The sequence below is a fragment of the Lipophrys pholis genome (genome assembly GCF_963383615.2).
Source record: "Lipophrys pholis genome assembly, chromosome: 1".
Classification (NCBI taxonomy): Eukaryota; Metazoa; Chordata; class Actinopteri; order Blenniiformes; family Blenniidae; genus Lipophrys; species Lipophrys pholis.
In genome coordinates, this window is record NC_137635.1 from 45415390 (window position 1) to 45443162 (window position 27773).

At 41.8% G+C, this 27773-nt stretch overlaps 1 protein-coding gene across 2 annotated transcripts; it reads right to left on the reverse strand.

Moving 5' to 3' along the window:
• Positions 1-227: 227 nt before the first annotated feature.
• On the reverse strand, positions 228-27346 carry cables1 (Cdk5 and Abl enzyme substrate 1). 2 transcript variants are annotated; one of them, XM_080479311.1, is made up of 10 exons: positions 26597-27346; positions 16233-16304; positions 16015-16107; positions 13770-13847; positions 8808-8913; positions 7877-8033; positions 7097-7200; positions 3199-3305; positions 2893-3100; positions 263-1410 (listed from the first exon to the last, which is right to left on the reverse strand). In XM_080479311.1, the coding sequence occupies exons 1-10, from the start codon at positions 27163-27165 to the stop codon at positions 1270-1272; spliced, it is 1635 nt and encodes a 544-aa protein (XP_080335437.1). In that variant the 5' UTR covers positions 27166-27346; the 3' UTR covers positions 263-1269. The 2 variants fall into 2 exon arrangements, with proteins under 2 accessions (XP_080335438.1, XP_080335437.1); XM_080479312.1 differs by lacking the exon at positions 13770-13847 and having other exon boundaries at positions 228-1410.
• Between the last annotated feature and the right edge of the window lie 427 nt (positions 27347-27773).

Here is a 27773-nt window from a genome sequence, read left to right on the forward strand (position 1 = left end):
AGAAAAGCTTGATGATGGCATCTCACTGAGTCTGTACTCAATCCTGCCATCGTTAAATTGACGATTACCACGACCAATGTTTTCAACATTTCGAATGTCTCACTACACCACCTTGTGGCACAAATTGGTAAAACAAGACAGAACAAGATGAGTCTCATCTCCCAACTCCAACAGATACAAGCTAATTATACTCCGAGAATAAAAAGAAAACCTAAGACTCAAATTTACCATTGCTTTCATATGTTTTGATATTCATTTTTTTAATATTTAAGAGTACCTGCTGCCACTCCCGTCAACACTCGCGAGCGACCGTCCCGACCCCATTGAAGCACGGTAAATGTGCCAGGAATTTACTCTAACATAGAGCACAGGAAATTCAACACTGATAAAAGTGGGTTTCCAGAAGTTCGTAGCAAGCAAGTTGAGCCGGTAGAAAAATGAATGGAATACTTCAGTGAAAATACAAAGTCACGTCATCTTCTGCAAGTACCTGTGTACAAATGATTTTCATGCAGGTAAGTCAGCGGCTAGAAAAGTGTGAACAAACCATGAGAGAGAGAAACGAAAAGAAAAAAAAAAGCTAGAAAAGGTTCATTCAAATGCGTGTGGGGCTCATGGACACAGCTTCTCGTTTCCAGGGTTCGTTCCCAAGCTCGTGAAATGTTGGGGGGGGGGGAGAAGTAAAGAGTTTCCTTGAACCCTCCTCGTTCACGTGCTTTAGCATTTTCTCAAAAAGTGCACTTTTTTAAGACGATGACTTGCAAAAAGATGAGTCACACTAAATAATAACAGTCCAGCCTAAACCCAGCCACCTAAAAGGCTTTTAAAAATCGTACGCAGGCAACCAATCATGTCCAATTTATGAAATAAAGACAAAAAATTTAAAAAAAACAAACAAAAGAAGGAAGAAAGGTACAATCACTGGTTGTTTCAAACGTTCGGCATCTGATTCAAATGGAAAAAAAATTAAAAATCTCTTAATCAACAAGAGAGGACTAAAATATACAAAGAGGTGACGCCGAGGAAACATGCATACCGGAGAAACGACCCACAGTCCTGAACGTTTCGTCCGCAAGTCCGTGTAGTGAGGATGAGTGTGGAGGAAGTCCATGTGTCCGGTGAAGACGAGCTGCAGCCGGCGGTACCTCCATGTTGTGGAATGGAGACGAAGGGGGAGATGGGAGCAGCCGGAGGGGGCGGGGGGGTTGGGGGTTGTCACACGATCAGAAGGGGAAACCTGGCAGTGGTCCTCCTGACGGGTCACTAATGCTAGGAGGCCTGCAGCAGGCGTCTGTAGTGGGGCATGATCTCGTGCTCGGGCAGGTGCAGGTTGAACTCCAGCGCCACCAGGACTGGGAACTCGAAGGCGATCAGCTCTCGGCGGTTCACTCGGAACCTCTCCTCAAGTTTCTGATGAGAAAATTAAAGAGGAGCGAGTTAAGACAATAGTTGGTTTCCAATGGAGCGCCTGGAAAAACCAGAGACGGTGGGTTCAAGGTGAAAAACTGGCCAATCAGAGGCCTGATGTCACTTTGAGATTAGAATCTGAAGTTATTATAAATGGTCTTTTCTCAGTAGAACTGCAAAATCTTGTCAATCCTTTTATCCTGTTTGCAAGTCAGGTACCATAGTTTCTGGACACATATATTTTAATATGCCCAAATCTAACTGCACTGATGATGAACTAAAGTTAACGAACCTGCCCATATTGCAGTGCTGCTTTCTACCACAAGGTGGTGTGATGAGAAGATTCGTTAGCGAGAACGGTCTCGGTATCGTCAACTATGGAACAAACTGACAGACTGGAAGCGACAACCAATAAGATAACATGAAATATATGCAAAACCTTTAACTTTAATATCTTTTATTTTTAACCTCCCTGATACGGAGCACAGACGGACTCCAAGTCTCGTCACGTCCCGCAAACAAAGCACACACCCAGAGACGGAAACGCGGCTCTCAGCCAGCGACGACATAAGAAAAAAAAAAAACCCTCATGTGACTTCAAGACAAACTCACTTTAATTACAGTTTAAACACTTGCGCTTGTGTCTGACCTTGAGAGGAACTCAGCTTTGACTAAACCAACAACACCAGGCTCTGTTGTTGGGTAAACAGCCGATCTGCCTCCTGAGATCAGCGTCTACATTTACATCAAAACTAAATCTTATTTCTTTTGAATCGTCTAATCTTGATGACTATTTTCTTTAAAAAGACAAGGATACCTTGGGTGTCTGTTTACACCACAACGGCACTCAGAGCCACTGATAACGTAACATTTAGAAAACCGCTCTCTAGGTGGAACTTTTCGACAACGCTCCCACTCCGTTGTAGTGTAAATGGGCAGAAACGCAACTTTCTGGAAACAATCTGACTCCACCCTAAAAGTGCCTCTGTGGTCTTACTAATCTTCTGGTAAAGTAGCTTTAATCAATAATTAGAGATTTATTATCACTCTCCACCACATCCGACTACTCGTCTGCGGTCACCTGACCGGAAAACGCAGAGGTTTGTAAGATAACGTTGTACCTCTGTAGTTTTGAGTCAAAACGGACAGAATGCACCACCTAGTGTCCAGAAACGGCATTGCAAGATCAAACACACCAGAGCTAGATTCTACTAATGAAATGTTTGTGGTTGTCACTGTTGTGCAACTTGAAACTAAAGAATATTTCCCCCCAAAACATAAACTGTAAAATAGACATAAATGTGTGTACTTGCGTTGATGTTTGGAATCGCTAATGCAAGTTTTATTCTTTTGGCTTAAGTTGTTGAAAAAGCACATGTGACTAAAGCAGTGGTGGGAGACTTTAACCAGCTGTAACAGGACACTTCATGAAAGTTTGAAGGCGGCGGAGCTCTGATTTCTGTTGTGTGGGCGAGGTGAACGTACGTCTATCAGGAGCTTGACCTCGTGCTTCTTCAGGTCTCCTCCGATCTTGGCAGCCAGGAGGACGCAGGCTCCGGCGCACAGCTTTCGATTCTGTTTGTTCAGTTTGCCCTGAAGAACCAGTTTTTCAAAGTAGACGAAGGCCATGGCCACCGTCGGCTCCTCGTAGCCACACTCGTCCTGGGCCAGCTTCCTGATCTCCCTCTTCAGGCTGAGCAAAGAACGAGGAAGGAGAAGAGCAGGCTTTAGCGATAACGAGCAGAACGGGTCAGCCGGGGGCTAAACGGCCTCGCCAACTGTGTTTATTACCTCCGGATCTTGCTGAGAGTGAGCCGGACGTGGGGGAATTTCTCCTTGAAGGTTTCGTTCATGTCTTTCTTGAGATCGGAGGGTTTGACGTATTCGATGACCGTGGTCTGGAAAGAGAAACCAGAGGTGTTTGTTGGAGCGAGCGGCCTTTCGGTCCTCACGCCACAGTGTTGGATTCCGGCGTCGCACAATGAGGCGGCCGTGACCCGTGTCGCGGCTCATGCGTGCAGAACAAACCTGATGAGGCTCGGGGATGCTGGACTGGTTTAGGTTTACAGAGCACGGAGCCCAACAAGGTCAAATAGAAAAGAATGACATGATCTGCAACTACTTTAAACTTGAGACGCATGAAAAAAATAATGTTGTCGAGTAATGTATCGACATGTGACCAGCAATAAGACTAATAAGAATCTAAATATTTACACAATAAAAGACGCTCTAAGAGCGTCACAATTTAAAACGGATAAAAAAAAAAAATTCTATTTAAATTTAAAATCAGTTCAGTATTGAGAAGCTATAAATATGGACTAAAACTACCAAATAATCAAAAAAAACAACCATAATGTATATTAAAATATCACAATCGAAAAAACAAAAGCAAAATGTGGACATACATTTTATGAAGGTGGAGACTTGAAATGAGACAAACCGCTTAAGAAAAAACAGCTTAAAACCTTTTTTTTTTTTTTTTTCATATATATAATCTGAAATAGGATTTTCTTAAAGTGGTAACAGATGGTGCCTGGTGAATATAAAGTGGTGGATATTTTCATATTTTGGAGCAAAAAATACTGAATGCAGCTTCATCGGGCACAAGACATTTTAGTTCAGGGGACACATGCAGTCCAATTGCATCCTCAGTGGGTCGGACTGATAAAATACTGCAATGATAAACTTTCCGTGATGAAAATGTCATACAATTACTATGGAAAATGACAATCTCAACATAAAGCCAAGTTTAATGAAACCTTGTAATGCATTGCAGTGAAATGTCCACAAAACTTCTATAGCTGTTGCATTATGTTTTATTTTATAAACTGCTATAATGCTAATTTGGAATCTTTTATGGCTGATTTCATGAACTGATCTTGAAGTTCAGTTTGGATCATCTTCTGTCAGGCACTCGCAAAATGTATGAAGGTTTTAATTCACAAAGTGAATTGTAAACAATTAAAAAAAATTTTTTTAATATCTATTATAAAGAGCCAAGTAGATAATGTTGTGCTCAATCAGCTAAAATGGAAGTTAAGTGTTAAATAACGCTAAAATAGTTATATGTTCTCTCTCTGGGTCAATCTGCAGAATTGTGGACCAGTTGTCGTCTGTCAATTGTATTTTCAGGTAATGAATTAAATAAAGCATCTCGATAGCCGAGTTTCTCGACATCTCGCTTGTTCAGAAAAAGGTCTCTATCTAATTTTAAGGTTTCACTGCCTTGGATTTGTATTTAAAATTTATATTTCTTTACTCTTCTCCTGTCTTTCAGGAGCTGCAGTGCTTCATCTGACTGCAAAATATGCATGAATAGACTGTGCATCATTTATTGCAATCTTTTGAAATATGTATATTGTGCTTGTTGATGTGATCTACCAGCCTGATGTTAAAAACTTTAATTATAAAAAAAAAAAAAAAAAGTGCAAGAGTTCCATAATGCGCACAAACTGAATGTGAACGTGCCTCGAAAAAATGCTGAAATGGGACAACAAATACTTAAAAATTTCCCAGGTTCTACCTTTTTCTTCATTTTATTTTATTTTTTAAAATGTTTGGATGCAAAACCTCCAGAATTCCTGGCCATGGCGTCCCCATGCGTTGTGTTGTAAGCCTCAGGACGGAGTTTCCCATTAGGACAGTTTAATATAATAAACTCGGCAGTTCACTGAAATAAACTGTTGCTGCGGGAATACGATGAACACTCGATTTGTTGAGCGCTGATACCAAACGTTCACAAAAGGCCCTTTTTCGTGGAGTGCCCCGTCAGTGCAAGCTGTTAGTAAGAACACACCATGCAGTGCTGCTAAAAATACAAGGACGACCCTCAATATGCACGCATGGCGCCGGCTGCACCACACGGGGTGTGAATAATGCATCCGCCCCGAAGAACACACAAACTCATCCTCAGAACACACAAATTAACACCCATTTAAATCAGGAAAGAAAATAGCAATCAAATACATCTGTTTGCCATTGAGCATGCTTGTTTATCATTATATTTTATTTAAAGGTACAATACGTGTGCTTTGTTTTTTTTAAAGCCTGAAAAAAAAAAAGCCACATAATAGATGGAAACTATTATTCAACATGTGGTAATGTCATAAAGACGGCTGCAAATGATTAAAAATTAACAAGCTTACAAGTGGAAACATTTCTAGTTTTAGCGTCAAAAGATAATTACATTTAATAAAATAACAGCATATCAACTTATAGTTCTGCTGTAGATACCAAAACAGTAGTTAATGGTGCATTAATGATTTGTCTTAGTTGTAGTTTTTTCAGCTTTTTTTCATTTCTACTATTTTTAGTTACTCAGAAATATTTTTTTTAATCTGTAGCCATTTTTGCTCATTTCAAATTGTTTAACAGTTTCAGTCGGTTTTGATCATTTGGCCATAAAAGCAAATGTCCGTCAATACTGAATGAAACTTTCTATGTTTCGCCAGGATTTTCCTTTATTTGGATTCATCCACAGTTCGCCTGTTTTAAAAACTCCACACATTAATCACAGATGTTATTTTAGGTGATGCTTTCTAAATCATCATATTTGTCACGTTGCACTACAAAGAATTCCTTTTGAAGCTCGTCCGATGTGAACCAGCAAATCTGGTTTGGGAGCTTTTACAAGGAAACATTTTGAAAAAGTTGAGTTTCACCTCGTTTCCATGGAGGCGAAGTGTTTTCAAAAACCTCCACCTTGGCGGCCGCTTTCAAAAACTCGCACTATATTTGTGTAAACTGACCACCAAAACACGCTACATCGAATGTTTGTCAGCTTGGTTTCTCGCCATTTTTGGCTCCTTTATTACCCCGCCATGATAACGCAACGTTTCTAAAAACTGTGAACCTGAAAACCTCCGCACTTTGGATCATTTGTGTCTGTTTGCTCGGGGAGTTAAAATGTCTAATAGGTATTTTTTGGGCTCGGGTTTTTTATTGGGTGGGGGGGGGGGTGGAGAGAATGTTTATCAGCTTTGAAGTTCATCCTCTGGTTGAACTGGAAAGTTCAGCTTCAGGGTCACGCCTCCCTAGAAACGCACATCCAAGTTTGGAAATGCTGAGAATTTTGCTGGTTCAATTCCTGTAGTAAACACAATGGCTATTGTTGTGAGACTCTAGGTTTTGTAATTTGAGAAAGGGGGGGGGGGGGGGGGGGTGCAAAAAAAACAGCCTGACCTTCACTAACATTTCAGCTATGTCAGTCTTTGTTGTCAACTCTGTCATGCAGCACAAACAGAGTCCAGTGAAGAATGTGGTGGGAGGCTCAACGGGTTTTTTTTGGGTTTTTTTGTGAACAATAAAAATATCCGCTCTCGTCTGGAATAGTGTGAGAACGATAAGCGGTGAGGTACAAACTGTGCCAGAAGGGGCTGTTTATTAGTGTGTGTGTGTGTGTGTGTGTGTCATTCATGCAATATTAGAAAGGTGGAAGACGCAGTGGTCCGTTGACCTTACTGGTTTAAACTGTCCCGACGCGTCTCACTCGGCTCCTCCGGAAAAACATCCCACAAACTTCAGGAGGTTTTAATAACGTAACAAAGAGCAGACGTGTTGCTGTGGGAAAATTCCAGGGACAAAAAAGGTCTCCAAGGATAAAAATAACCTCAGGAATTAACGGCGAGACATTGCGAGGCACTCAAGACAAAACAGCCCATGTGCTGGATTCAGGAGTGTGTTTTCTCACCATGTACGAGGGGAAGATGAGGACTCTCTTGTGTTTCCCACAGGGCCACTGAGGGTCGTCCAGCAGATTGGGGTCGTACTCTCGAAAGTCCACCACATCGTTTCCTGCAGGGGGCACAATCACATCAATGAGCACCTTTTGCGGTGAGTACTTTTTTTCCCCCCATGAACTCACACTGAACCCGGGTTACGTGACGTGAAAACGCATAATTTTTGCATTTTCGTTTGAGAAAAGTTTGGCGTCGACACGGCGACATTTTGACAACAACGTCCGTTTACACGGAAACGGCAGAAATACTGAATACGGTGTCGTTTTCACTAGTTGGCGTCGCTGTCCCAGGAGAATATGGACTAGGAGTCATGACACTCTAGAGGCAAACATGGTTCTTCTCCATCTACTTGTGCATGTGCAGAAGAATTATTTACTACGGCCGTGATGCGCATGCGTAGCAGCAGAATTTCAGAAAACTTGTGTTTTCCACCATCTACACTAACTAGGAGCCGGAACATTTTCGAAAAGTTGTGTTTTCTCTGCATTCACACGGAGATTTTCAAAGACTTGCATTTTTTACCCATTTCCACAAAGTCTAGCGGTTTTCAAAAAGGTCCACCCTTGGGAGCCGTTTTCGAAAAGTTCAGTGGCTCCGAGCAGCGTCGTCGTGTCAACGGACACCAGAAAGACACTTGGAAAATGTTGTCGTGGAAATGCGGCACAACAAACCTCAGGATTGAAAACACACATTACGAAACCTTTTTAAGAGTGCGCCGGTGGGAGACTCACCTGTATCGAGGCTGCTCTGGTTGCTGTTGGCCCGGCCCAGGCTGAGGCTGCGGTGGCTAGCGTTACGAGACTGAGAGAAGGAAGAGGTGGAGTCGATGGTGTTCCTCCGACCACCCAGGACGTTGGTGGGATACAGGAACTGGGTGTAGGACACGGTCTGCAAACGCAGGTTAGGCAACGGTGATGCACAACTACCAACTGGCCCCGTCGAGTACAGCCTTGTAGTACAGCTTTGTGCCACAAGATGGCGACTTGAAATGACAACAGCTAAATTTCAAAGCATCTTACCAATTGTGACGAAAGGTTTAAGATCTATATGAGAACATTTTGCATGGTAATGTTATTAACTAATAACTAATATATTCTTTGGAAGTTCTATGTTTGGTTGACAATGTTGATCAGATTGATGTCCAGGTTAATATTTACCAAGGAGTTCAGTCAGTTAATCAGTCCCATAATGCTTTGCACCGTGACGTTATCCATTTGTGACATGATAAACTTACTTTAATTAAGGAGCAATCAGACATGTTCACATGAACTCTGATCAGAGCGTAAACTATCTGATCAGTGTTTAATCTTATCTTACATGAAACCACACTGCTAAATGGAGGTTAAATGTTTAAAATTGATCACCAATAAACAAAGAATATTGTGACTCACTACTGCCACCCAATGGACAGAAATGGTACTACTTAAATCCTGTACTTTTAAAATTTTAAAAGCTTTTTACAAATATACATTAACCACTTTTTTAAATTTCTTGTTTTTTGTTTACACTTCTTCACATTGCACAATAAATACCCACAGGTGGGTGCGGTCACATTTAAATCTATATGTATAAGGATAAACGGTGAACCAACGGTTTCTAGTTTGAAATGTGACGGTCCGCTTCAATCTTCAGTGACATGCCGACGCCTGTGAGTTTTCTCACCTTTCCGTCGGCTCCCAGCTCCACCCCCTCCAGGCCGATCACCATCTCTTTGGCGCTGACGCCTCCCGACGGGTGGCGCTGACGTCCTCCTTCCAGCTTCACATCCCTACCAAGCACAGGCCTCTTAGAGCTCCATTCAACACATCAGCCTGCAGCTTCTCTCTTTTTTTCTTTTCCTGTCTGAGTCTTGCTGAGGCCTGTTCTGGCTCTTCTCTCTGCCAGCGTGAGCTCTGTATTGATCTCATCTGCTGGCCTCTGAAGCAAAGCGTGCCTTTAAGGGGATGGAGGAGCGGTGGAGTTTCATTCTCAGGCCTTATTTCTGAAGCACAAGCAGCTGGCTGGGGTGGTGGTGGGGGGGGGGGCAAAGTGTGTCAGTGGAGTAAAGCCGTGGAAAAATATCTATATATCTAATGTCTGCAGCTCAAAAGATGCAGCAGACTCAGTCCAAAAGAAGAAAAACGTAATCTGTCTGCTTATTAAATGTGATTGAATACTTTACTTGTGCAACATTGTTTTAGAAGAATTTAAGACCGTTTTAAATTGTTAAACATCTGAAAAAACTTGGAAATGTAGCCACTTTAACTCTATTAATAACATCCAATGTTAATTACTGCATTATTAAATTAATGCAAATTTTTATTCCATTATTATTTCACATACACAAGTTGCACTGGTGCATAGGATGCAGTCATTTCCTATTTGTAGTCATTATAGTGTAGTAATTAGTCCAATTTGTTCATTGTGCTTTTAACCCGCAATTATCCGATAATACGATATTTGTTTACTTCATCGTCACAACTTCTCAGATTCTCTCCAGTCCCTCCCAAGTTTCTCAAAACGGTCTGAACTCTTTCTGATCCACTTCTTATTATTTTTACTTTAAATTCTGTTGAAGCTTTTTTTCTTGCTTTTCTTTGTCAATAAAACATTAAAACAGTGAAGGTTAGTTTTTTTTGTAGTACTGTAGCTGCATTCTGCTGACTGTCGTGCCGTAATAGTCCAGACAATACCGTACTTTGACGATTTTAGGACTCTAGCAATTTAGTCTAATTCAGAGCACGTTTATTGTGCAACTTAGGAATTTTGCTGGCACTATCAGTCAAACATAGTAATGGAGGCTTTTCTGTGGTGCTCTCGCTGTGTTTTGCTGTCTGTTAATGGTCCAGAAAATACGATACTCTGCAAGTTTTTGCATTAGAGGCCAATTTAGAGTGTCTACACTGACAGAGGAGATTTCATTGGATGTAAAATCCAAACATTAGAACGTCTAAAAAGGAAAGTGATTCACGCTGATTGACATTTTGACAGCCGAGGTTGAACTCTCAACACCGTGTTGTTTTTTTCCCCCCACCGCTCCCGGTCGGTCCCCACATGACTCCACCTGTGTTTTGACGACTCTTGAGGCCAATGTGTTGTATTGAAAACAGTGTTATCTGGCAGAAAGGGGCACGTCAGGACACAGTGTTGACAGAGATCCCCAGGCAGAGGTTGCCTTAGCACACAATTAAATAAAACAGAAAAGGAGGAGAAAACAAAAGAGACGGGGGGGACAGCTTTTTCTATGAAGCAATCCAGAAAAAGAAAAAAAAGTATGGGGAAATGAGAAGAAAATGAGAGCGAGCTGGCATTGTTTAGTCACATGCATGAATCAGGATCACTTACTAAAAATATAATTACAAAAAAAACCAAAGAAATCTGAACGTTAGTCGTGTTACAATCCGTGCAAAATGCTAATCATGCCTGTTCATGTTTCTATACCGAGTGGCAGGAACAGAAAGGATAAATATGAGCATGCCTGCTGGTTACTTTACTAGCAAATACTTTAAACGGCGCAGAGCTGGAATTTAATCCCCCCCCTCCCTGCTCAGACTTCTCCCACCTCCATCCAATACACTAAACTTTTACTTTATTAATCCCTGTGAGGGAAATCTGTCCTCTGCATTTGACCCATGTCATTTTTCCAACCAGATCTGGACTCCCTCTGCCAGGAGCGTTACCTAACGTGAAGGAGGCTCGTGCCAGCAGGGAGAGAAACATGCAGAGTTCACAAACAAAAGCTGCAGGACGTTTGTACCGGTCCGATAAATAACCACAGCGCTACACCGCGTTCCTTTTTACCTGGACTGAAGAGTGTAATCCATGGTGCTAAAGTGCCGATTGGATCATCATTTCTCAGCTTTTAGCCAATACGCTACCGTCCTTAAACTATCTAACCAAACAACTCTATTTTAAGTTCTCATTAATATGCTAAACTAACTACTTCCTGGCTGGCATGCTACAAGAAATAAAAACCCAAAATAAATTTTTATCATAGCAAATTAGGCAAATGAAGCATACAGTCATCAGATCTTTATAACATTTCTAAACTATAGGGAATTTAAACAGTTTGTCAAATACAAAATCAACTAAGCTTTTTTTTAAAAAAAACTATTATTCGTAATAAAAAAAGAGGCTAACTAGAAAAACGCTAGATGAAACTACAGAGGCTCAAGAAATGGTTAAAAAAATGCTCCCCAATCTGTTTGTATTTGCAAACCAAGTTTTAGTTGAAAACAGAGTTAAAGTTGTGTTTCTCGCTGGTTACTGTTTGTTGCTATCCTCACAGCAACTCAAAAAAAGTAAATATACAAATTTCCATGAAATTGAATTCCTACTGTAACACTTAACATATTTAATTTGTATAATGACACAAATTTAAGAACGTCCAGCTTTATTTTTCTTATATTAGCATACAAAAAATTTAAATGTTCAGTATCCCCGTTTATACAAAATTTTTAAGTGAAACAGGAAACTTGCTGCATTTTGGGTATCTGCTTCCACAACAACGGTGCTTGGAGCCACTGAAAACTTTTGAAACTGCATCCCAAGGTAAAACTTTTTGGAAATTTTAAGATTAAGAACTATGTAGAATTTATGATATCCACACACTTAAGTTAACCAATTGTAAAAAAAAAAAAAAAAAACTGAATAGATAATGAGATATCCAAAGATGTGAAATGTACCCTGCTCTCACAAATGTCATCTGTATTGGGTTGTAGTTGTATTTGAATGTCTCCTGAGTTGACCTGCACATGATTTCTGGAGGTTTTTAACAGCAATTTTTCAAGATTCCTAAAGTACATTCATAACTGGCAGATTTATATTAAATTCCATTTTCTTTGTGCTGCTCAATATGAGCTTTTTCACACTTTGTGAGTTACAAAATGTCTTTAAACGCATGTTTTTGTGAAGCTAATCTGAATTCTGTCAATATAATCATCATATCTAAGCTGCATTGCAGTTTGTTATTGCAGCAGCAGAGTAAATTCAGAGAGAAAGAAGCAAGAGGAGGACAGGTAGAAGTAACTCCATGCAATAAAACCTTGAAAACCGTCTGTAAACCGAGTTACAGGAGTCAGATGTGCTTATTGGATCTCCACGGGGGGTTTATTAACCCTTCACATGCCACAGATTGGCTGCTTTAGGGGATTCCAGCAGACTGAGCCTGTTATGCTGTGGGTTAAGCCCCGGCACGGAGCGCTTTGTGTTCTCGGGTGTTTATTTGACCCCTTTCTCTTTCACTTCCTCCAAAACACACCCTGCTTGTGACTGAGGGAGGCGGAGGTCAGAACAGAGGCCAGGGGCGGCGACCCCAACACAGCCAGGGCCTCTACACATCCACATTAAGGTTTTTTAAAAAAAAAAAAGGGAAGCAAGCTATATAGAATATTGTGAAAATGCATGAAGCCCATGTTCACACAAAAATGACTTATTTTAAGTTGGTTTATATATCGAGTATCATGCCGATACTTCAAGGCTCCAACCCGGTCCACGGGAAGACTTTGACAAATATTAAAAGGAAGACAAGAAATTAAATTTTTCCATAAGTATATCAGCAAAAACATACTGATTGCTGTAAAGTGGGTAGATTTCAAGGTATTTTACATCAGAATTGCATATTGTTAAATATAGAATAATGTTGGAACCTTTTTACAGTTTTATAAAATTATGTTTCATGAAATGCAAAGTTATTGATGAGAATTTAATAAATAAACACAGGGAACCAATGTAAGTGGTCCAAAAATGTGGATTTAATGGTTATTATGCCGTTATCGTATTGGTCAGATCGGGCCGGACTAACACAAATTTGAAACGCCGGCCCTGAAGCTTATTTCAGAATCTAATTGGCCTCCATGCATTTAAAATGACTTTGATTCTAAAAATGTGTCTTCTAATAAAATAAGATCAAAAAGGTATCCCCCTGAACCGCAAATTTTTCCCTCCCTGAAACTTCTTGGCACCGCCCCAGAGGAGGCCGGTCAAAACATTAGGAACCACTGATATGTCATTTAAAAACTGTACATTGTCGTTCACACAAATCAACAATACATCACCAAGTAGGGCTGCACGATATCAGTTAAACATGCAAACTGTAATAATCTTATCCTGCATTGTGATCCTGATACTATAAACAATCTTGCATTACTGCAGTGTGTATTGAAACACAATTGATCTTGAAATTTGCACTATATCGTGCAGCCCTACCACCAAGAGTCTTTGTCACCAGCATATCACCACCACAATATCAATCATCCCAGTATCTTAAAAAAGCATTTCCAATTGTGAGACGAACCCGTAACCCAAAGAAAAGCGTTCGCTAATTGCCAAATAGCAAAGCAACACATAAAAATGGGGTAGAATTGGAAGAAGAAAAAAAAAAAAGAGATGAGCCACCGCAGCCATCATGGAAAAAGCAACACAAGCAACAAGCATTGCATTAGGCTACAATCTAGTCCCTCAAGCCCTTTTTTAGCTCGCCGTTTGTGTATTTTCTTAAGCATTTTGAGAAAAATGCATCCACTAAAAACCAAATCTTCAAGGGAGAGCGTGCCCACAGAAAAAGAGGGATGAGAGGACAAAAAGGAAAAGAGGGAACACAGGTTGGACGGAGTTGCAAAGTTCGGCATGCTGTAGGATACATACCCTGCTTGGCTACAATCTCGATAGGGCAGGACAGAAAATACACTATAGAAGGATCTTCTGCCACTGATAAGGACTATCCTATAAAAACAAGAATAGTAGACAAGCTAATCAGCATCTCCGACATGATCCACATTTCAAATTAGAGAGCGTTGAAAAAAGAATGAACTGAAACTGAAGCAAAATAGTGCAGCACATAAAGTCAGTGGTTTACGGATGAAAGTGACGAATAATTTTTTTTTACAGTCTTTTTTTTTTTTTTTACCCAAATACTCTCAGTTCAAATCATACAAAACTTTTAAGTATGTGATATCTTTATTTAACACATAGCCTGGTACAACATAGCCTAAAAAAAGGAGTTGTGTCAGACGTTTCTCAAAATTGTAATTCCTCTATTTACCACAAGGCGGTGTATTGAGTCACTTGAGCATTCAGTTTTAATTCAGCCCATCAAAAGGAAGAGAAAAAATATGAATCAGAAACATAACTGCACCTCTTAGTAAAAGTAACTACTACCTAGAAAGCAAATAGTCAACCTGAACTCTACAGTCACTCACATATAGTTCGTTATACAATAAAGTATTTCTACTTAAACCTATGTAAGACTTGCATAGGTTTGTTGTAATAAATCTCATAACACCACCATCCAAGAAAAAGATGGTATAGTGAGTCACTCCAGTTCTTAATCTAGTTCTTAACCGTTAATGAAGCGATGCGCTCAACAAAGTTGAACTAACTGTGATAGCTATTATCAATTACTGATTACTGCAAACTGGTAGCGACAGTGACACAAAAGTGGAATTCCCAAAAAAATAATAATAATTTGTAGTGAAGATGAAATCCTGAACAATAAAGCTTTAGTAAATCCCGTCTTGTAATCACATTTTGTACCACAGGATGGTGTTTTGAGTCACTTTTGCTTCCTCAGCACAATTATACCTGAAGTCTTGGCAACAACAATCTAAAACGTAGGCTGGATGAAACTGGACACCACAGTGACTCAATACATCTGATACACAAAAAGAGAAATTACTTTGACCCTAATTAGTGTATATTATAAACTAGTGTTGAGTAAAACAGTAGAGCCTATATAGTAATTTAATACTTCTTCGTGCCACAAGTTCATGGATTAAACATCTCGTTCAGCTCAAAAAAACTGGTAGATGGAGCGACGCACACGACACCGGCCTTGAAAACTCAAAAAGGAACAAATGAGAGCTGAACCGAGTGGAAATCGGACTCTGAAGAGTTGTACTACGTACAGCTTGGATCCTGTATCTTAAAGAAATATTAACTTAATCCGACTATGACCGAGTATGACAAAATGACAATGGTGTTACGACTTTCCGAAAACAGCTCCTGAAGAGCAAACGTTTTTTTCTGTGTTAACGGGGGAAAACAACTTTTTGGAGACTAATACTGCACATGTGCACTGTGATCGTAGTAGTTTGTCTGCGCGTGTGGGTACATTTAGCATCAAGCAGATCGACATAAAGCATTTCTGCATCCATACAATGAAGAAGAGCTAAAAGGAGCCTGAACGTCTCCATCATAATCGCTGTGTCTATATTACACAATTGCAGCACTTAACTATCAGCCTTGCACGAAAACTACATTGTTTTCTGCATTTTTGTGTGTACAGTAACCAACAATAAACTTCACCAGTCGATTATTCTCGTGTAAACAGGGGCTGACAGCTGTACCTAACAGATACGCGACTGCTTCGCCAACGACACAAACACGGCCCAAGATGCTACTTGGTACTTGGTTCAGAATCCAACTGGAAAAAACTACAGAACAAAAACCGCTGCAGTATCGAAGTCTACCCACGTCGTATTTTCACAATATCATCCTTTCAAGACGTAAATATGCAATTAAAAACTAACAAATTCTTCACTATAAAGACACTGAATCTGAAAAAAAAAAAAAAAAGGTTGGCAGAACTTCCTTGGTTGTGCCACAAATTTTGGGTTCTGTGTGCTGCATTCGCTGTGATCTGCCATTCAACAGTGAGAGTGATTGAAGGTGTAGTTGTAAAAATGTAACAGTGATCAAACAAAAAGAAAGAAAAGATTTGTCTCAGAGGATTGTGGACTCTGAGTTGGAGTGGCGTGCTGTGAATGGGCCGGCCCGATGTGGCTTGTAATGTGAGAAACATCCAAGCTGCACTTCATTGACTGGGGGCAGCCTGCCACCGCTCAGCCAGCACTCGCATCGACTGCAGCCACGGCGCTGTTTGCCTTCGTACCTTCCATTGCGCATATCGTGTTGCCTCATGTTCTTTATGAAGTGGACCTTCTTGAAGCTCTTTGGTCGGGGTGAACCCGATAGGGTTCGGCATCTTGCATGCAAAACAAACACGGACAATTAAACGGGGAAACTGTGCCAATGAAGAAGCATTACATGGACATTTTACTCTGTGAAAGGTGTGTGTGTGTTGTTTGTGTGTTTGGTGCAGTCTGCTACCTGCGTAGAGGAGCGTTTTCCTCAATGTCCTCAAGAGTTTCAAGTGAAGAGCGTTGAGAGATGAGTCTTCGTCTGGAGAGGCAATAAAGGAAACTACAAGTTAAAGTCAAAACCCGACAACTGAGAAAAAGCTTTACAGATAATCATCATCCTTTTCATTGCTGCCCTCGCTAACCCTGCCCCCCCCCCCCCCCCCCCCCCCACACACACACACACACAAAGCAATTTACTTAAAAGGCACCACACTACATAAATGTCACTTGCAGAGTAATACCTAAAATGAAAAAAAAAAGAAAAGTGGGCTGTGACAATCAATATGTCACATTCCACTCAAATTGAGGTCAGACTGGCTTCATGAATGGAAAAAGGATTCAGTATTCATGTAATCTAGCAATTTAATCCAAATCAAACCGGAGACGGTACTTCAATATTACAGCGTTTCAAGCAAGGTGGACATTTTCTACAGGAAACGACACCGAATACATTTACTCAAACAATCCGATGCGTGAACCTCCATCTTCAACCACGTCTGATAGCTCAAAGGACATTAATGCAATTCCTTGTTTAGCTGCTAGATGGCAGTGTTGTAATCCATCCACGGATCATTCTTCCGAATACACTTAAAGATAAATCCAATAATTAAAAATAAATATAGGTTTTTTTAGGACGTGATCACAGATGTTTTAATTGCATCCCTAAGTGCGAAAATAAGCGACTACAAAACTTTGGTTTACTATGTGGCAGAATACAGAAAGTCAGCGTGTTTAATATACTGTCCAAAAGTTGGCCCAGAGTGCTGAAACATTTGTGCTATCGGTGATAAACTGGAGTTTTTAATCTACATGTGAGATCTATATGATGCAAAAGTTTGTATTATTCAGTCTTTACTTAGTTTTGAGTCATAGAAATAAGATTAAATCCATGTTTTATTCTCAAGGGTTAAAAGTGAAGTATTATCTATTGGGACAAAGTCATATATGATTAAATAATGACTCACTGTTACTTCAAATATCTGCAGGAACGTCTCTCTTACAGTCATACTTTGCTCAGTACTCTGCGTCAAGACTCAATATCCAGCACAAAGCATGCGTATGCACTCTGTCTGCCTTGAAAATAACGTCCAAAAACAGCATCCAGCTCTCTCTGGACGCTGTTCTGTGATTAATTCATAAATTCCAGTTTCGGATAGCCGAGTTATGGCCGCCATCAATCAACAGCCCCCTTGTTGAGCCTGCGTGGCTAATGATCACAGAGAATTTTCCAGGATCGGGGCCACTAAGAGGATAACAAGTAGGCCCTGAAAGCACTTTGTATAACACATTTTGTCACAGATGGCCTTTATTTCACACTTTTAGTCACTCGATTCAGCAGACTAATTCTGGCTGGACCCTTTTTTTTATGAGATCAGCTGCCCGTTTTCAAACACAAACCCACATGTGACGGCTGAGTAAGCCCGAGCCCTTCCAAAATTAGCTTTTAATAGCATGTTGAGTGTCATAATAGCAACATAATCCAGCTCATTAGTCTGCCTTAATAAGTGGGCACATTGAAACTAGTGGAAATCAACACATTAGTGGTGAAATGACGGCAAGCAGACAGTCTCCGGTCGGTCGTAATAAAACGCTCCGTAACGCTGAAGATCCTGCTGCTTTAAGATAAGATGAGGACACAAACTGACCCACCCCAAAGGGGGTGACGTTAGGGGGGGGCGGTTAATAAATGGCAATGTGGAAAAAATTAACTAAAGAGAACTGTTTTTTTTTTTTTTTAATACATTTTAAACCAACTAAAGCAGAACAAACTTCTCACACTGGCTGACGTCCTGGAGAGTACCCCAAGTAATCCAGATTATAGGCTGAAATGAAGGTGCGACTTTGTTAAAAGGTAATATCTAGGAACGATGCCGACGTATTGGTTGAATGCCATAACGTGACAACATAGGAGCATTAGTCGTGATGTCAAGTTTAAATTCAGAAAATGAAAGTATTTTGTTGAATCAACTTATCTTTTTAGGCCATTCAGATACATTTTTATGACCATATCTCATTCGAGTTGTGTGCACAGAGTTTAGCTTGACTTTTTTATAATTCTTTTTAATTGTACTGATGAGGGAAATGAGCTGAGGAAGGAGGACAGACTGTAAAGCTTTTCTCACAGTCTACCTTTGCCCCCCCCCCGCCCCGCGGTGAGTTCGCACAGCCTCTGTGATCAGTAACCGGACATGAAGAAAGTTTAACTCTGCAGAGACATTTCTCTCTATTCCGTGCGTCATTTTTCCGATCCACGTCTCAGTTGCTTCAAATAACCGCTCACCAATTAGCGGAGGATGATGTTTCCACTCCACGACTGAGCGGTGAGGACTTTGATCAGCTGGATGTGCTTTTAACACCGAACCATGTTTTCCAGACTGGTACAAATCTTGGAAACAATAACACACCAAGACACTGGCTGCCTGCCCCCCCACCCCCTCCACCCCCACCCCGCCACACACACACACACGTTTTCCAGCTGCAGTTCACAGTGGCGCGTTTCAGTGCAGTCTGACATTATCTGAGCTCAGTCTGAAGCTTCAAAGCAGCAACAAGCAGCTCTCAGTGTCCTCAAAACAAGCGCCGCTATTGTCGCCAGTCATTTTGCTTAAGCGTGTTTTATCAACGCGATTGGTGCAGAACCAGCCACATGCAATAAAAAAAATAATAAATTGGTGATTTCAGAAAAGGTATGGTTTAGTGGCGCCGAGCAATGAAGCCATAAATCTGAAGTACTGTTCAGATATGGAGATGGAACAGTCAAACACATACAGTGACGAGGAAAATTGGCCATAAAGTGAGATAACTTCTATATTTAGGTCACAAATACAGACTAACACAAAGTGCTTAACCTAACAACACACTTGTCACGTGTTCACCTGGTTTCATGACGCCCTGCTTTGAGTTGGGCAATAACAGACGGCTCGTGATAAAAACAAACGCTTATGCAGATGATGTTTGATGTGCGTTGAGATTTAATTTTCCCAAAAACCAGTGCTCTTTCACTTGCCCTAATGTAAACCAGCTGAGACTGAATGATTAATTGCTATAAAGTCACACAAATTTTCCGTTTTTCTTTCTTTTTTATAATTCGACCATTTTGAATTTACGGAGCATGAAAGCAGTGTGCATGGAAACAATAGTCACTCTTCTGCAACGTGTACATACCATGATCATGACACATTTGCAAAATGCCTTGATGCTGCCTCCACCATGCTTCCAGAAGTTTACAAACTTTACGACCCAAAGTGCCGTTTTGATGACTTTCTGTCAAATAAATCTGCGTAGAACCAAAATAAAGACACAGCCTAAAAGCTTGTGTAGTAAAACATTTTCAAAACTGTAGTATATGTTGCATTTAGGAAATCTAAAAAGTTTCCATTAGAAATCACACTTAATTTTAAGCCAGTTTAGCCATTTACTAATTTTAGCAGTTTACTGATTTTAGGCAATTGAGACATTTTAGCAATTTTACGCCGCTATCGCAATGCTAGCTCTCTAAAAGTTCAAAGGGATAATCAACTATAATGACTTAGTCACTTAATTAGAGATTTCTTTCTATTTTAGAGTTTAACGCTTTCAGTACTACCTTTTGTGTTTTTGGCGATATGTCATGTTATGATGTATATTTTAATGAATAAACCAAAGAACGCTCACATTTGAAGCCTCAACGTGTGAAACGATAATTAAAAGCAACATTAAAAATACGGAAGATGTTCAGTTGAAAGATAAGGTGAAAGCTAAAGGCCTGGCTGAGGAGCCACAGAGTCAGGTTGCAGAGCCCTGGGTTAACCTTTTCATTGGTACACCGAGACAGTTTTAGGCTACACGTAGCGCCATGTGTTCTTCTTCAACGGTCAATTTTACATCATTACATTAAACATTTTCCCAGAAACATTGTTAAGTGTCAAGGCCAGGGGCTCTATGCCTGTTCAATGTCTGGTGTACAGTATTCATGAATGGACATGTTCAGCAGTTCTACTGATTTCTCAGAGTACAAGTGCAGTACCTGAAAAAAGTACTCAAAGTATAATCAAAGTCTGTAATCATTTCCTTCTGGAGACAATTTGTCCAACAGTGGGCTGGTAAATGTGTAACGTCTTTCAGATTGCTTTGTAGCCTCGTCAGCTCAACAATTCTTGACTGGAGGATTTCAGAGATCTTGTTCCTGGCTCATATCAGCAGATCTTTATTGTGAAAAGTAAATTCAAGAAGTTTTGATGTTGCTATAGGTCACTGCAGGTTGTCCAATTTTGTCACATGGATTTGTCTCATTTGAAGGTTTGAGACTCGTGCATCCAATTATCTTTTTTTTAAGCGGTATGGCTCGGTTTGTAGAGCGGTCGTCTCCCACTCGGAAGGTTGCAGGTTCAATTCCCATCCCTGCCTGCCCACATGCCGAAGTGTCCTTGGGCAAGACACTGAACCCTGATCTGCCTGTGTGAATGCAGTGTGAGAGTGAGTGGTTGATGGTGGCCGGAGGGGCCGATGGCGCAAAATGGCAGCCTACCTACGTAGTTTACCACCATCGAGTGCCAAGAAAAGCGCTATATAAAACCAATGCATTATTATTACGCACAATGTATTTATCTGTACTCGGGATCGCATCATACTGCCAATTGAAGTAGAAACCTTGGAAATACCCATGTTTCATACACTTTCTTTCTTTTTGCAATATGAGACCAACTGGCAGCTCTCCAGGGAACGTGGTCTTCAAATTGGCCCAACTGAAGATAAATGTCATGGTATGTGCTTGTTAACACGAGAGCGGCGTAGCAAACACATTATTTTTACTGAAAACATTGAGACAGAAGTTCACCAAGGCTTTGGCTGCTGTAAATTGGACTTTACACTGACACCAACATAAAGCAAGCGCTAACTTAGGTTTCACATTTAGACGGAAATATTTGGAAAACTGGTAGCTGTTTAAGTTTCTGTTTTCAGTGATTCCTAATGCCAAAACACGTCAAACTTTTGCTGCTCTCACTTTAGAAACTCGGCCTCTGTCGCGTAGAGTAGGCCTCAGTTACAGTCCAGACTGTTGCTACAGGCACAAGAGAGCCATAACACTACAATATAGTAAAGAGAGTCACCACAGGCTCCAGTCCAGGGGTAGCACCACAGTGCCCACGGGCACCTGGTAGCCCACAGGGACCAGAAACATGGCGGTCAAAACAACGTGATACGAAAGTAATTATCCAAGAAGGTTGTTAAACTTTAGTTCACTCAGTCAGTGATGGAGAGAATAAGATGCAGATTTTGCCAATGGATGGAACAATAATCAGAGCAAAGACCGAAGCGTTTCGGTCATGCGGGAGAGTCTGACGAGGACACCGTGTAAAGTAGCTCTGGCCTCAGAAAGTCGACTCTGGCGACACATCAGAGGCTCTGCGACTTCCTGAGTGGGAGCAGGACCGAAGGCCAACAAGTCTGAGGGGAAAGCGTGTCTCCGGCGTGCCTGGGAGAGGAGGCGGTGGACAGAAAATACAGAGTCAGGAGGCAGGCTGCTTCTCAGAAAAGCCCGGGCATCCTGCCTCTCCCCAGCCAGAGACCTCTGGACACGTTTCCACCAGCTGCCCTCCCAAAACAAGCCGGGCACTGTGCAGAGCGCTCGTCTGTCGGCGCGCAGGACGAATATGGCCGCGCTCCATCAGCACCATGCTTATTCCTCAACATTAGAATTCACTTTATGAGAACATCCACCGGGCAAATAGGAGAATAACACAGGAAGGGTTTAAAAACGCAATAAATGAAACCCTGATTTGTTGAAGACATAAAATCCTAATTCAAGAAAGATTTGTGATAACTCTGTTTCAAAACACCTCGAGACAGAATAACTGAACCAACATGTTTGATTTCTTTTAAATGTGTAACGAGTATCAAGTCTAAACTTGAACATTTCAAATCCAACCATATTTCTCAATTTGACAGGGTGTGAACGACATTGTGTTTCTAAAGCCGTCTGAACTTCATTTTTGTCTTACATCACTTGGTAATCCTTTTCTTAATTGGACGGCTCATTACCTTCACCCACAAACATTGGGGCGAAGATCGTGTTGTCTGCATCTATGTATGTTACCGACTTTTTGCAAAAACTATTAACCCGAATAGTATGAAATCTTCAGGGATGATTCGTCATCATCCAAGGACCAACCGATTCGATTTTTGGACCTATTTGTTCCTGAATAGATCCCAAAAACACGAGCGAGTCATCAGCACACTAGTGTCAGCTCACACGGAAATTGCAAAATGTGTGCACATCTGTGTCAAACAGTGATGACATGAAGCAATTCAAAGGACCATGACAAATGATGGAAGGAGTGGCGTGTAATGCATCCTTGTAATCCATCGGTTTCCACTGTGACAGATGTGGCGTTGGCGAAGGTATGGGTTCTACTGAGTGGCTGTTGTGGTTAATGGTTTTTTTGATTATTATTGTTCACTGCAGTTGGGATCTGTAGGCAATAAATTGCCAAACACTTCCCGTGCTAGTTAAATTCTGTTAATATCTAAAGGTTTTATTTAAAGTCTACAACAATTTTAACCGTTAAACTCAAGGTTCTGCACTCAAGTTTGTTAGTTCTTTTAAGTTTGCATCTATTACACTCTGGAAATTCTTGTCTTGATAACATTTACCGTAATGTCCAGACTATAAGACGCTACTTTTGTTTTTACACATTTTGAACCTTGCGGCTTATACCATGACACGGCTAATTTAAGGATTTTTACAGGTTAACAGGCTTCATGCAGCCAGATGCTACTTCTGCATCTGTTTCTCTTTCTATGTGTGCAGCACTTTTCTTTCTTTTTAAATTTGTGTTGATTTTGCAGGCTTATATTTTGGTGCACTCAATAGTCTGGAAAATACGGTAACTACTTTCTGTGCAAAAGTTAAGACAGCCACTATGCAGGGAAAAATAATTTTATTGAACATTTGATTCTCCCGGTTGCTGTGCCAATGGCAGATGACTGTATTCTATCTTTATTTGCGTTTCACAACAGACTTCGCTCAAATCAAAGTCCTTTGTCTTAAAGGACTACAGATGAAAAATAGCCTGTTGGCTAATTCTGGCATATTTACTGGATTGTTTATTAATGTTTATTAATATGCACTGTCCACTAAAGTTCCTCTAATGAACGCTTGCATCTGGGATTTAAAACATTTGCCATGCGACGATCGTTCTAAGGGGAGTAAAAATGTCATTTGGTGCCATAAGTTTCACTGCGCTCATTCATCGGCGTGTTTTTCCATCAGTCGGGCAAACAAACTGAAAAAGCAAAGCGATTAAAAAACCATCTTGAGTGTTGCATAACCGTGTTCAAGAGGTCATGTCACCATTAAAGAAAGATTAAAGCGTTTTCCTCAAGGACACATGAATGGGACGAGATGGGGGGATCGAACTTCTCAGTCGGAAACGGCCCACTCGACCGACTGAGCAACAGATTAGAAGCCGGGAGCTCGGTTGCGTGATTTTTATTTTTTTTTCTAATGAGTGTAGTGAGGAGAACTGAAAGCTTATTGAGTGTGAAGCACAAATTCCTGAGTAGTCTGGCAGAGGAGAAGAGGATTTTGGGGGAGGAGGGGGGCTTTGAATGGTTTAGAGGATTTGACAGCAGGTTCTGACAGTGAGATGACTGGTGGCGACAGCTGTCCTGCCCGCTGAGGAACGGACCCTTCGAGCTCACAGATTTCTCACAAAGATGGGGAAGACAACAAAAAAAAATAAAAAATATCGAGGACGTTGAGGTTGCAGAGTGGAGATGAAGGTGTAGCATTACAGGATGCTGACGTCACACTGGGGAGGAGGGGGAGACAGCAGGTGTGGTTTTTTTTTTAAAAGACATTTACTAAATATAATGCGAGGTGTAGTGCGAGCAGGTATGTAAGGAGGAAGAACAAAAATAAAGCAAACAGGTGGGGGGAACCAGACTGCAGCTCCTCAGCTGTTTGACACGTAATGGTATTTATTATTTCAGCACAGACCTGGGAATCCTAAGGTTACAGCCACCTGCATTGCACAAATATACAAACAGCTGAGCTTTCGTTGCCTGCTGTGAGCTCTGGTACGAAAGACAAGTTCCTTTTTTTTTTTTTTTCTCAAATACGGAGAGAGGACGACATTTCCAAGCAAGGAATCTTGCAACACTTAAGTGAGCAGTGCTAACCATTGTCCTATATTACTGCGTTGTACCATAAGGTGGCGTGGTGAGATACTGTGCAAAAAAACATTAATACAGTGATTCAATCCCTCGCCAACAAAGTGTATCATTACCCACACTGATGCAAATCATTTACTTCTACATTTACTTTACTAGTGCCAGTTTGTGAAGTGAAAATGCTGATTAAATACAATGTGTCATTTATTAAATAAATGGTGCACTATGTTTGTATTTGTTTGAAGGTCAAATATATTACAGAAGATTGGGTAGCACAGGAAATAACCTGAAAGATTAAAAGAATTAATATATTTGATTCAGAAAAGTCCCTCTACGTAGGACACTGGTCTCGATCTGTCACAGACAATCCATCTTCATCTAATTCAGGGTCTTGGGAGGCTGGAGCAGATCCCAGCTGACTCTACATGAAGGCAGGGTACAGCCTGGACACGGACACACACACACACACACACACACACACACACACACACACACACACACACACACACACACACACACACACACACACACACACACACACACACACACACACACACACACACACACACACACACACACACACACACCTCAGAGCAATTATATCGACCGGCCTCTTTCCCTGTCTGTAATTGGCCGGTACACATTCCCTTCGCGGGTGTAGACATGTAGTACATAGAGTTCCTATTAAAGCACAAAGTGTGGCTCACCTTTAAAACAGGTGATCATTTCATTTATCAGTCTCTTTGCAAAGATCCACGGAGGGCCTGGGGTGGGGTGGGGGGGGTCGTGAAGCTCTCTTGATTTTGAGGGGTTAAACTTATTTTAAATTTTTTTTAAATAGGTGAGTCTGCATTTAATCTGTTTAATTCACAAAACTAATAAGTTTAAGTGTTATGGAGCTATGAGGGGGGAAAAAAGTGCTGCGTCAGACTAAAGAGAAACGTGAATCGGTCAAAAAGAGTGAACCAAGAGAGTTACATGGAATATAGGCTTCTACAGATGATTTGTGTGATTTTCACAATCTTATAAGTTTACAGCTGGCCACACGGAATGACATAAATCTAATAAACTTTAGGCCAAGACATGAAGTTTGCCTTGTGCATATTGCACAATGAAAACACGAGCTGAATCGCAGCCTACAACGTCGTGAGTTAATGTGATTGTATAAGAATAAAACATCATAAACATGAACGGCATCCTTGCCATTGTGGTATTTATTGCATTTGGAGTGAAATCCCCCCCCCCCCCAAAAAAAAAGAGGAGGAGGAGGAGAATATGGACGCAGTCATGGCTCGGAAATAGAGGGCAACTTGGGATGCTGATTTGGCAAAGGGGAGCTTGAAGTAGGTACTTGTGAGCATTTACTGTTAGGGTCTTTCATTTTCCAACAAAACACAGTTAATGTAAATGTAACAAACAGGTCGCAGCAGCAGTCATGATCACATCAAAGTTCTGACACCGTCTGACTTTTATCGCAGGTCGTCTTTGGTCGCAAGACCACCACAACGGCCGTCCTTGAACCAGTCTCAATGTGATGTAGGACCACTGATTTCGAGCAAAGACCAAAGATTGTTATTGTTCGTCTGAAACTCGGTATGTAGCGGCCTTACAGTGCCATTGACAGAATAAGAGCTGATTGCTTTATTTTTTGGTGAAGAACTGGTGAGTGAAAATATGAAACTGTGCAAGGTGAAATGACACCAGTCCATCAAACACCCCGAGATGGCGTGTAAACCCAAAGAGTTTATCCTCAGAGAAAATGGTTGGGAGCCACTGATCACAAGTGCAAATACAGAGAGGCAGGTGTGAAATTACACTGGCTGAAACCTTTGGCACCAAATGACTGAATGAAAAGTGTGAACAGTGGAGGTTGGATACTAGAGATTAGTCACACTAATCCTGCACGTTCATTGTGTGAGAGTAATGGTTACCTGGTGCATCCCTGAGGCTTTTTTTTTTATTTTATTTTTAACAGCAAAGAAGTTATGTCTGTGTGCTTTGCAGCCTTTTACAGTAATGTACAGTTTAACGACCTGAACATGCAGATCCTGCAGAGTTGACCCTTGTGACACACACACACACACACACACACACACACACACACACACACACACACACACACACACACACACACACACACACACACACACACACACACACTTCTGTTTGCACAGTTACCTTGACCTCTGCTGCTCGATCTGCCCTCCGTCCAGACTGTAGTTCTGGGAGAATTGCCTGGAATAGGTTGCCGGTAGGATTCCCTGAGTGTAAGTCTGCAGCCTGCCTCTGGCCGAGGCTGGCACAGCGGAGAACGGGGAGCTGAACGCGGCGGGGGCGAAAGCGTCGCCCTCCGCCTCCGTGCCGGCCTGACCGGGCGTGAGAGCCGCCCCGGAGCCGGCCCGGTTGCTGGCGAGGAGAGCCTGGTTTGCGAAAGCGAGCGCCTGCGCGGTCGTGGTGGCTGCCGCCGCGGCAGCAGCGGCCGCGTTAGCGGCAGCCGCTCCGTGCGCCGCGCGCTCCGGTGAAACCAGGCTCGGTCTAGTCCTTGCCTCGAGCGCGTTGTTGTCGTCCTCCTCCGCCTGCTGGTCCGCATCGTCCTGCACGGGTCTCCCGTCCAGGGAAATGTTGCTGAGGAAGGACAGCGCCGCTTGCCTCCTCCGCGGGTCGATGCGTTTCCGCGTCTGCTCGATGCTGGAGTGCTTGATCTGTAGCGTGGCTGTGGATGCGTTGCTGCTCGTGGCAGCCGCCATGGTCCGCGTCCGGTGGTCCGCGTCCCCCCACCCCTCCCCTCCCCCGGACCCCCTCTTCTACCTTGTCGACATGGACCCGGGTCCGGACCGCGGCTCGTTCTCTGGAGGGGTTTGTGGCGCTCGTCTCCGGAGCTACACGCGTTTTAAGTGGGTGAAAACAGGGAGGTCACGTGTCTGCAGTATTGTGGCAGCGCAGGGAAAATGTGGACCAATGAGCTGCCAGGAATACGTGCGTTGTTTTGTTTTTTTCCACCTTTTTCCTGACTGCTGAAGGCTCCGCGCGCCTCTGTGACAGAGCGTGCCAAAATTACGTAAACCAGACAGGGAGTTGGCACATCTGCTTGAACTTGAAGTTTATTAAACTTTTTTTTTTTTTTTTAAATCTCTGTCTTATTGAGCTTCAGGAACTTCCTAGAGAAACGCATGACGACGTGCAAACTTTTATTTTGTGCTCGCTCCTCGGCGGCGCGGAATTTACGCACGGCGGCGGATCCAGTTGTTTTCAGAAAATACATCAGGGTTTTTCTCAATCAGACGCGTCAGCATCTCTAGAGCAATTGCGCCATCTGTCTGCTTGACACACACTACGTAGGCTGACTCCCTTTTCT